Raw genomic sequence first — 11,720 nt, 5'->3', positions numbered from 1 at the left:
CTTTAAGGTTGCTTGGGAAATTGTTGATAATGACTTTATTTCTGCTATGAGGCACTTTTTTCATACTTCTTGCTTGCTGCCTGCTTTTAATTCTACAACATTGGTGTTGATTTCTAAGTCTTTAAATGTTTGCTTGGCAAAAGATTTTAGACCCATATCTTGTTGTTCAATGGTCTACAAAACTTTAACCAGGATTCTTGTAAACAGACTTATTCCATACTTCCCTGGTAAGATTTCCCTCAATCAGACAACTTTTGTCAAGGGTAGGAATATAGCGGATAACACTCTATTAGCACAGGAAGTGTTTAAAGGTTACTCTAGGAAGAGTTTATCTCCTAGATGTGCTATCAAAATAGATCTCCAGAAGGCATTTGATTCTGTCAATTGGGAATTTTTGCTGTATGTTCTTGGAGCCTTGGGACTTCCTAATAAATTCTGCAATTGGATTAGAGCATGCATTACTACACCCATGTATTCTGTTTCACTGAATGACAGCCTGGTGGGGTTTTTTAAGGGTGCAAAGGGGGTTAGGCAGGGTGATCCCTTATCACCCTACTTATTTGTCATGGTGATAAATGTTTTGTCATCTCTTTTGAATGATGCAGCCATGAAAGGAATCTTTCGTTTTCACCCAAAATGTAAAAGAATTCAATTAACCCATCTTTGCTTTGCGGATGACCTTCTAGTTTTCTGTCATGGGTCCCTTGAGTCTGTGCTTGGTGTTCAAAGTACTTTAGAAAAGTTTTATGAGCTTTCAGGACTTAAGTTGAATGTCTCGAAAACTGAGTTCTTTGCTAGTGGCTTGAATCAAACTACCCTCGATCAGATCCGGCTAGCCATTGGGTTTAGAATGGCTCAGCTCCCTGTTAGGTATATAGGGGTTCCCCTAGTTACCCGCAAGCTCACTGGTAAAGACTGCACTGCTCTGCTGGAAAGAATTAAGGACAAATTGAGGCAATGGTCTAACAAAAAACTTAGTTTTTGAGGAAGATTGCAGTTAGTCAAATCTGTTCTATTCAGCATCTTTAATTTTTGGTGTAGGCAGCTTATCATTCCTAAAGGGATTATTAAGGAAGTGGAGAAACTTTGTATGCATTTTTTTTAAAAGGGCGTGACACTCAGGGACCTTGCTCTATGGAGTAAATCGTGCTGCCTGATGCTAATTATGAATATCCTAGCTAATGCTGGTTCATTGTGGATAGCTTGGATAAAGGCTTACTGTCTTAAATCAGAAAGTTACTAGGAGGTTATTAGTAAGCCTCATTACAGCTGGATTTTAAGCAAACTACTGAGACTTCGAGATAATGCGAGGAGATTCTTTGTTCCTGGTACCGATTTGATCCAAATCAATGGTAAATGGATATGTGATAGTATTCGAATTAGCAAAGAGAAGGTGAGCTGGCACAAGATTATTTGGTTCCCTTTTCATATTCCAAAATTTTCCCTTATCGCGTGGATGGTTACCCTCGATAGGCTGCCAACTAAGGACATGCTTGTACGTTTTGGTTTGGATATTGATGATGTATGTATGGTATGTGGTTCTGGCAGGGAATCACGTGATCATCTATTTGCTGACTGCCCTTATGCTAAGGATGTTTGGAGTGCTGTTCTACGACTGTGTGGGATTCGCTGTGTGAATTTCAGTTGGGATCAGCGCCTTAATTGGTTGATCGAGAACTTGAAGGGCAAAACCCTTCGCAGTTCGATCCTTAAGCTTGCTTGGATCGGGTTCCTTTATTATATTTGGGAAGAACGCAACCACAGGCAGTTTCGAGGTCTTTCAAGCACTAGTGAGGTAATTGTAAATAGAATTAAGGTAGCGGTGAAAACCAAAATGTATAGCCTTAGTACACACAGAGTTGATGATGGCAATAGATACTTGTACACAAATTGGGACTTGATCTAGGTTGAGGCAGGTTGTTTGTAGTAGCTAATGCTGTTTCTTTTGGATGAAATATAATTTACTTATCCAAAAAAAAATCTTGCCTTTTGGTTTAGGAAAATGGTGAATGCATTTGTTTTTTTAATTGATAATTAGATGTTTGACATTAATTTAACAATAAGTTTTAAAAACATTAAAAAATAAGAAAAATAATATTTTTATTGGCTTTTATATATTTTATAGTTTCATATTTAGATGATTTTAATATTTTATACGTGTATAAAATCTATATATATATAAAAAAAGCAAAGAGTGTAATTTTTGAAGGAGTTAGAGTATAAATTTTAGACTTAAAAACTGAGATTAGATTCATTTTAAAAGTTTTAATAAAACATTAATTAAAAAAATTAAAATATGTGTCAATCTCAAAATACTGTTTATAAAAAATCATTGGAAAACATATTTGACCGTTATATGGATATGCTAATATAAAAATGAGGTGCACACTAGTTAATTAGTTATTTAAAAGAAGAATGAAACAGGAATATGATCACTAATGGAATATGATCTACAATTTTATAATTGATAAAAATATTGTCGATGTACACTATCAAATATATTAATATAATACTAAAAAGAGCGATATATCAACTATAGATGGTTTAAAACCTACACTACCGGGGAACAATTTCAGGCTGAAGAATCAATTCTGAGGGGCTTGACGACGATCGTACAAGGCTCCTTGCAATTTACAAACTAAGGTAGTAGTACAATCCTATTTCTTTTAAACAAAACTAAATGGTTGATGCACATGCACGTCTTCAAGAAGGTCATCATCGAGAAATGTATTATTAACTCGATACACTTTTCAATTTCGAATGACAACAAGTAGTAATTAAACATTAATAATAAAGAATTTGACGATATGATTAAATGTGTCCATAAAATCATTATTTGGTACTTGAGAAAAGTCCTTAACCACCAGACGTGCTCTGTACTTATTCACCGACCCATCAATATTATACTTAATTCGAAAAATTCACTTACATCCAATAACCTTCTGACATGCTGGAAAGATCACAAATTCTCATGTATTATTCGCCAACAAGGTATTTTGTTCTACGAAGACAATTGCCTTCTACTCGGTATGAAAAATGTCCCCTGAATGGTAGAATGTACCGGAGATCCATGCAAAATTTTATGTTAGGATGACGATATTTTAAAATTTAGTAGGAGGCGAAAACGGATTTTCAATAGAAAATACATATGAAAAATATAAAATATATGGTAATTTTAAATTTTCAGGGGTACGACTATGCTCACCCGTCCCCCTTCCGTATATCCTTGAGGGTACAACATTACACTGCTGCTAATATACCTTAGGCTTGAAAATGTCAGCCTTGCTTAAGGTGGCCATTGAATGATGATTTATTGAGATAACAACTTCAGAATTTAAGGACGATGGCACAAGTTCTATAGGAGTATCATAAGAGGACAGAACAATATTAGAAACAATTGTAAAACCTCCTAAAGACGCAGCATTAGTAGAATCATCCAAAATATGAGCACCAAAAGATAATTCGTGAGCATTAGATGATAACGCATGTTCACCAGAAACAACAGGCGATGATGTACAAACTAAAAATACAGGTAACGATGTTAACCGATGTTCAGTAGATGCAGAGCTAGATACCAATAATTTATTAGCGTATGAAAATAATATGCTCATTGAACACAATATTCCGAGATACATACAATCGACCATCACACACTGAACAACTAAAATAGTGGAATTAAACTGAGTTTGACCAAATGCAGAAAACAATTAAATGCAACAGATGCTTTTGATTTATTTTTAAGTAGGTAATACCAGCAATTGAATTCATGCTATACAAGTCAACAAAAGAAATGTAATAGTATAGGACTATAGGCATTAGACAAAATGGGTTTACACCACCTTCGACTAATTCGAAAGGCTTACTGTAGAAGATTTGTAAGGTGATAAGTGGTTTTTATCTATCTCGCAAATCCAGCAGACTGCGTGCACATCTATAGCTACACTTTTATTCAAAATCGTACTATCGTTAGAATAAAATACGTGTTCCAGCCTCCTAAGCCACAACAAGACTATGTTACATGACAAGAAACCTAACCACTAGAGGGAGTCGAGAAGTTCTCGGGGTTATTGAGATTTAGACAAACAATTAAGAAGAGAGGTGGGGTGTTTAGTACAGAGGTGTGGTTATTAACACAACGCACAACGACTAGAGTGTGAAAGTATTGTGTTTTTAATTAGGGGCATGCAAGGGTTGATGACGTTAATTAGGGTTATAAATGAGCCGAGACAGATCGCGAGCTATTCGAGATCGACTCAGTCAAAACTTGATAAATACTCGACTCGAGCTCGAGTTCTTAAGGAGCCGAAATGATCTACTTGATACTCGACTCGAAAAGCTTCTGAACAATTCGAAAAAATAATATATTAAAAATTTATTTTTTTAAAATTAAATTATTAATAATATTAACATTTATTTGTTTTTTTAAATGTAGTATAAGATTTTCATGTACTTAAGGTTCAAGTTTGAGTTCAAGTTCAAGCTTCAATCGAGTTAAGTTTAAGAATTGTTTTTTATTTAGATCTTCAATTTATGATTCAAGTTCAAGTCGAGTTTAAAATTTTAGGCTCGTGAGTTTTCGAGCCAAATCTAGCTCTATTTTAGAGTTTTCAAGTCGAGCTCAGTAATGCTCGAACTCACCTTGCTCATTTACAGCCCTAACGTTAATGACTACAATGATAACAGTTAGGGTTAGGGTTAGGGTTAGGGTTAAAGTGAGAAATTTCGAGAGAAGGATTTTTTAAGTTTTTTTGTTTGAATAAGATGAAAAATATAAAGTTTTAAAAGTATAAGGGTTAAATTAGAAATTAACTTTTTTTTACTAATATGCCTCGTCATCAAAGCAACAAGATTTAACAATTCAAGGATCAAAATAAGATAATAGATAACATAAATTACCAAAACCTTACTTTGTCAAAATCAATAACTAAAATAAGATAAATAAAAAATAAAATATACCATCCATATAACTTACCCAAAAAAATATTGTCACCGTCATAGTATTTAGACATAAATGCAAGCTGTGGAGTACTTTTTTTTTAATTTTAAATTATATCATTACGTGTAATTATACAAAGTGATTTATGCCATACAATCTTTATGTGGATAGCCAACGGGAAAGGTAATATTTCAAAATATTTATTTAATAAATAACATTAAATACTTATATTGATGTATTAGAATTAATATAGTGGTTTTTTTAAATAGACCAACGTGCATAGTGGCCAAAGCGGTTGCTTCTGTGAACGTGGACTCTAAACTCCGGCGGACACCTCACAATGGAAAGGAGGTCGTGATTACTTAACCCACGTGGCGGTTACCAATTGGAGAAGCTCGAGCCCCTAGAGGAATGGGATTATTGCAGCTTTTGGTCCGCTACAAAAGTGTGAGTTTTTGTTTGACCAATTCTTCTGTGAAACGCCCGGTGCTGTATCATTGTTTCGATGGAATCTTCTCTGCCTCGGCCGCGTTCACACTGTATTACAAGTATTTTCCACGGTATTAATTTTTTAAAATTGCCCTAAAATTTACTCAACAATAAATGGAAAAACGAAAATACCCTACTTGCCGTTCCTATCCCATGCGGCAACTGTAGTGTAACTCTCCGTTACTTGAAATTATTCACTTAAAAATAGATATGACGTTAAAAATTAATTTTTTCATCCTAATTAAATATAAATCGTTGTTAATAATTATCCACCCAATAAATGTTAAGTGTTAAATTACACTGTTAAATTTACATACTAGCCATGGTTAAAAAATATTATTTTCTTTTACGATTATAGATTAAAATATTTATATTTGTAGAATGTTTATATATTCTTAATGGTTAAACAAACAATTAATAAATATTATCGCATAATCATGATAAATTATTAAAAAACATAAAATTAAACTATATCAATTAAAAATCAACATATATCAATAAAGACACATCAATTATTTTTGTATAAATAAAATAATTTTCATTTTTATCATACAGTTAATAAGGGAAGATTCAATTTTTAAGTGTTTATAACTATCTTTTTCATTAATAATATATTTAATTTAAATATAAATTTTTAAAAATATAATATATCTCCTCATTATATTAATATTTATATATATAATACACCAATTTTAGATAAAATGTAACTTTAATGTCGGAAATTGAAGAACGAAATAGCATGGGAAAAATACAAAGGCAGCAAATTAAATATCTTATCATTGTTATAGGGACAAATCTGTCATTTCGAAATTCCGCATGTTATTTTTTTCACTCCGACATTCAGACAATAATTTGACCATTATTTATTTCCTTCAAAAAAAGAATAAACAAGCACAATTAACTCCTTTAATCAGCCACCTACCTCACGAGCACAGCTGCACATCGTGAATTTTAAACCAAAATCAAATTCGTCAATTCCTAAAGCAAACACCAACCACAAGATCATAACTCAATCCAACGGCTGATAATAAGCTACTAGAACCTTCCTTCTATCTCCACTCTCCTTTATATATTCCACCTCCCATGTAAGTGAGCTCGAGCTCGGCTCGTGTCCATTGCGTTGTTTTGGGGTTTATCAATCATTCCATTACTCTCTCGGTTACCTCACGAAAAAAGTTATTTACGGTTTGAGTTCGGATCTGAAGTTTGTGATTTTTTATTTGATTTGAATTTTCTCATTTTGTTAATATGAATCTGTTTTCGTTAAAAACAGAGAAAATGACGAAGTGTTACCCAACTGTGAGCGAGGAATACCAGAAGGCAGTTGAAAAGGCTAAGAGGAAGCTCAGAGGTCTCATCGCTGAGAAGAACTGTGCTCCTCTGATGCTCCGTCTGGCGTAAGCTTCTCCTTTTTTTCATTTGTCGTCTGATCTACAGCTTTGGTTCTGAGACTGATGATATTGATGGACCGGACGATGATCGTGGATGACAGATGGCACTCAGCTGGAACTTTCGATGTTAAGACCAAGACCGGGGGTCCATTCGGAACCATGAAGCAGCTTGCTGAGCTCGCACACGGTGCTAACAACGGCCTCGATATCGCCGTTAGACTTCTCGAGCCGATCAAGGAGCAGTTCCCTATCCTTTCCTATGCTGACTTCTATCAGGTTTTAGTTTGAATCGATCTGTTCTTTCTTTCTGTTTTATTTATGATTTGGCTGATTTTGACCTTTTGCTTTGCGTGTTTGGATAATTTGTAGCTTGCTGGCGTTGTCGCCGTTGAGATTACTGGTGGTCCTGAAATTCCCTTCCATCCCGGAAGAGAGGTTAGCCAATCTGAACTATGCCCTCATTTCTGCAACAGTTTTTTTTTGGAAATGTTAATGCAATTGTAGATGGTGAAATACTTTTAGATCGATTTCAACTTTTTATAATTATTAGATGTATAAAAACAATAGTTAGTTTCCCTTGTCTTTAGCAATTGTAGCAAATTTTAATTCTTGAAGTTGTCAATACCATTACTCACTAGTTTTTTATGACCAAATTCCAGGACAAGCCTCACCCACCACCTGAGGGCCGTCTTCCTGATGCTACCAAGGGTTAGTGTCTACAGTTTATTCCGGAATTTCTTTGTTAGACACCGTTAATTTTGACGATGATCTTGATTTAATCTTGTGATTAATACTTGCAGGAGCTGATCACTTGAGACAGGTTTGGTGCTCAATGGGTCTCAGCGACCAGGATATTGTTGCTCTTTCTGGTGGTCACACCCTGGTCTGTTAATAATCTACAGATCCCATGTTTTCATTCAATTTGATTTGACATATTATTTGTGTGCACCCGTTTAATGGTATATACGCTTCTTCTTTGTTCTTGATATAGGGAAGGTGCCACAAGGAGAGGTCTGGATTTGAGGGACCTTGGACTACCAACCCTCTCATCTTTGACAACTCTTACTTCAAGTGCGTTTCTTTCTCTCCTTTTTTGTACTCATGCTTTTTTCCTTCATTGCTGCTAATAATAACATGTTGAGTTCATGCTGATTTGGTTATACTTTTAGGGAGCTCTTGTCAGGAGAGAAGGAAGGCCTTCTGCAGCTGCCAAATGACAAAGTTCTCTTGTCTGATCCTTCTTTCCGTCCATTGGTTGATAAATATGCCGCCGTATGCTACACTTCCCTTCATATCAATGGCTCAATGGTTTCATACAATTTGTCGTTGATAATTTGTCGTTGATAAGTTCAATTTTGTTTATTTATTTTGATGGGTTTCCATTATTTGCAGGATGAGGATGCCTTCTTTACTGAGTATGCTGAAGCTCACCTGAAGCTCTCTGAGCTTGGGTAACCTTCGCGTTAATTTCTTATTTGAATGATGTTATTCATGGTTTCACCCGGCTCTTTTTTTTCTTTACTGATGGTTTCTATTTCATTTTGCAGATTTGCTGATGCATAAGCTTGTGGTTGCGGAATAGGAAGAAGCCAACAACATTTGCCTCCACAGAATGTATTGGGTTTTGTGATCTGAAAGAAGTTAGTGAATAGGCAGTTGTTGCTTGAAAAAATATGGGTATTTGCAGTTTTATTTTGTTGAACGACGTTAGTGGAGATTTCTGGTCGAAGTTAAGCATTTTCTCGATAATAATATACAATTTCTGGTAAATAAGCGCGCTAATTTCACCTTTTAATTTCGACTTCATGTGGATAATTCTGATATGATTCGATAATGCATCACTGTAGCTGCGTGATTTCTCAGCATGCTATTACAGATTCTCTTCCTTCTTGATAATGCTGCTCTGGGTATCATTTGTTAGTCATTTGCATTTCCCTTTCCTAATTTAAGGCAATTGGTTTGACCTTGCTTTGCAAATATTAGTCCCCGATTGCGCTTCCAATATTAAGGATTGAGCCTTTAGGGATAATACCTCCACGGAGCTTGACCTAATCGATGGGGGCCTTTTTCCCTCAATGGAATGCCACTAGGGAAAACGCTAGGTTTTATAGACTTGGTATTCTTGTATCTATTATAGGATCCTATATTCTTTTGGCATGACAAGCTAAGATTTTGGACATTTTTTCCTTTTTGATCTTTAACTTCATTCTTTATTTACTTTTTTGAAAAATCTTGAAGTTTAAAATTAAAGATTCGGTTTGTTTCATTCACAATTAAGAGGTGATCAAGAAGTAATACAAATACTAGTAACTGTTTGTATTAAATTTGAATTCGACAGTTTGTATTTGTTTGAATTTTAAAACAAATGTGAAAGTAAAATGAACATGCTTGCATCGATTAGATAATAAATAAATGAATTAAAAGAAATAAAATAGATTTAATCAAAAGAACTGAAAAAACAAAGAAAATAAAATGATAGAAACAGAGAAAGTTGTAAAGTTAAAGTGTCTTTTATAGGAGGAGCGGTGACTCACAACGATAAAAGAAATAAAACCACTTCATAAAATTTCGAACAAATCATTTAAAAGTTAATTTTGTTATCCGAAAATTTTCAATTGGTCTGAAAAATATCTGATAAAAATGACTACTATCCACACAAAAAAAAACATGATATCTATCACATGTATGTGTGAATATAAATCAAATCAAATCAAATCAAATATTGATAACAAGTATAAACTGTCTTTAATGGCATGCAATATCTATTTAAATTGAATGTTTACAGTTTTGAGATGTTCTATTTAAAAATATACTTCTTGTCATTATCAATTACTACTCCGTTAAGGCAAACAAATATTAATTCTCATCCGCAAAGATTTGACAAAAAAGGAAAGAGATTGGCACTTTTTGCCTCACGGAACTAATATTCCTAACTTATTTTGCTGTGTGGCACGAGTGAAAGTTTGTAGGGAAAATGAATGACAAAAGAAAACAAACCTCTCATCAAGTGCCGTTTCAGTAAAAGTTGGGGCAATGCATTGTTGATATTTGAGACAGGTATGAAAGGCTTTCTGTACAAACGTTAGATACCTTAGTTTTTTTTAAAGTTGGGTTAATTACATCAAACCTCCTCTAATTATTATCTAGATTCTAAATTAATTTTAAACTTGAAAAATATTATACTCAAGCTCTTAAAATATCAACATTGTATCATTCGGATACTTTAGTCAACATGTCATTAATTTAGGTGTTGAAAGGTAATTTGAATTTGACATAAAATATAATTAAAACTAATTATAGATCCATTGCATGAATAACTTTGATTCTACATGTTAAAAATAATCAAAATCAACAATATCTACGTAGATTTGTTTCTTTTTAAAATATATCAAATCTGAATTAATCATATATTCATGTTTATGAAATAAAAAATAACATTTAGTGCCCAAATTATGGTTCACACAAAGATTTCATTGATACAACATGCTTTGTGTATTCAATCAGAAGGTTTTGCAAATAATTCCACATGATTACTCCGTCGAATTTCAACCGTAGATCTAGAGGCGGCTACAATATCATCCCTCATCAAACGAATCGCTCAGTTCCTCGCGCGTTTTCCATCATCCTTAATTCTCTCACGTCTTAATTCTTCACCAAATCATTCGCACCGATCAGAGTTTATAGGAGCATTGTAGGTATTACTCAAAGATTCTTCTATTAGATTCTTCGAGGACTGAAGTACATTCATTCTGCAAATGTGATTCATAGAGATTTCAAACCCAGCAACCTCTCGCTTAATGCTAATTGTGATCCTAAGATTTGTGATTTTGGTCTCGCTCGACCGACTGCTGAGAATGAGTTTATGATGGAATATATTGTCTCAGGGTGGTATAGGGCACCGGATCTACTGCTGAACTCTTTGGAGCTCATGAATTGAAAGCCTTTGTTTCCTGGAAAGGATCATGAACATCAAATGCGTTTGTTGAATGAGGTAAATTGATATTTGAGAAAATGTTGACTACGCTAGCTGACTTTATAGTGGGAAAGTGCTTAGTAATGTTCTCTAAATTTACAAGAGGAAAGATTGATCAATGGGTAATCTATGAAATAATCTCTTACTCAACATACATATTATACTCAATTCTTTAATTTGGATTAATTCTATGTTGTTTATAACTTTCATTAGGTTAACATTTTACACTAAATAATAGGACTGCTTATTATACATATTATTGTCGATTGGCTCATGATCTCATTGACAGAATGTTGACATTTGATCCAACCATAAGAATAACTGATGAACGACATTTACCGCATGCTCTTATGGATATTGAGTTTAATAATAACTAAATTATATGATTTTATTGAAGAATGATTTGAGACTCAAATTTGTACAGTTCAATGAAGCAATTCTTTATTTTACTTGCATGAAAGTAGTTTATCTGTGACAGTTGAAGTCTTGAAGAGGCATTGGTCCATCCTTATCTTGAAAGATTAGTGATGAACCCGTCCGCGCTGTGCCATTTAATTTCGACCTTGACCAGCAACCGTGGGAGAAGAGCAGATGAAGGACATGATTTGCAAGGAGGCATTAGCTCTAAATGCGCAGTCCTCTTTTAGGTAAAAGTTTGTGGTGGCTGATAGATAGCAACCAGAATAGTCTGGTGGGTTTCGGGCCGAGGCATCCTATTTTTGCTTCGGTAGCTGTCTGCCCCTTCATTTTAGCTTTAAAGAGGTCAGTCCCTTGCAATCTTCACAATCCACAAGACTTCATAAACTTGTGTTTTTCTCCATTTCCGATATGAGTTCTATTGATGACAACTTCATTTCCTCTCATTTAGATGTAGAGCTGCAGTTGGTAATCCATAGTGAAGTTACGGATTGTGAATGTTTTCTAGTTTTAG

The 11,720-nt window shown here is 34.2% G+C and overlaps 1 protein-coding gene across 4 annotated transcripts; it reads left to right on the top strand.

Annotated features, from left to right (window-relative positions):
* Positions 1-6,501: 6,501 nt before the first annotated feature.
* LOC120215348 (L-ascorbate peroxidase, cytosolic-like) lies at positions 6,502-8,545 on the top strand. 4 transcript variants are annotated; one of them, XM_039213072.1, is made up of 10 exons: positions 6,502-6,597; positions 6,697-6,822; positions 6,918-7,092; positions 7,186-7,251; positions 7,476-7,524; positions 7,617-7,699; positions 7,808-7,887; positions 7,986-8,088; positions 8,209-8,267; positions 8,364-8,545. In XM_039213072.1, exons 2-10 carry the CDS (start codon positions 6,704-6,706, stop codon positions 8,377-8,379), a joined length of 750 nt encoding a protein of 249 aa, XP_039069003.1. In that variant the 5' UTR covers positions 6,502-6,597; positions 6,697-6,703; the 3' UTR covers positions 8,380-8,545. The 4 variants fall into 4 exon arrangements, with proteins under 4 accessions (XP_039069003.1, XP_039069021.1, XP_039069009.1 ...); XM_039213078.1 differs by having other exon boundaries at positions 6,510-6,610; positions 6,699-6,822; XM_039213085.1 differs by having other exon boundaries at positions 6,529-6,600; positions 6,699-6,822.
* The last annotated feature ends 3,175 nt before the right edge of the window (positions 8,546-11,720 follow it).

This window comes from Hibiscus syriacus, unplaced genomic scaffold, assembly GCF_006381635.1.
Source record: "Hibiscus syriacus cultivar Baekdansim isolate YM2019G1 unplaced genomic scaffold, ASM638163v2 tig00000764_pilon, whole genome shotgun sequence".
Taxonomy (NCBI): Eukaryota; Viridiplantae; Streptophyta; class Magnoliopsida; order Malvales; family Malvaceae; genus Hibiscus; species Hibiscus syriacus.
This window is presented reverse-complemented; position numbering and strand designations above follow the sequence as displayed.

Excerpts from the sequence above, each read along its gene's own strand:
- LOC120215348 (XM_039213072.1), top strand. The coding sequence starts at position 6,704 with ATGACGAAGTGTTACCCAACTGTGAGCGAGGAATACCAGAAGGCAGTT. Across the intron at positions 7,093-7,185 it reads CCTATGCTGACTTCTATCAG|CTTGCTGGCGTTGTCGCCGT; the intron begins GTTTTAGTTTGA and ends GATAATTTGTAG. Across the intron at positions 7,252-7,475 it reads CCTTCCATCCCGGAAGAGAG|GACAAGCCTCACCCACCACC; the intron begins GTTAGCCAATCT and ends ACCAAATTCCAG.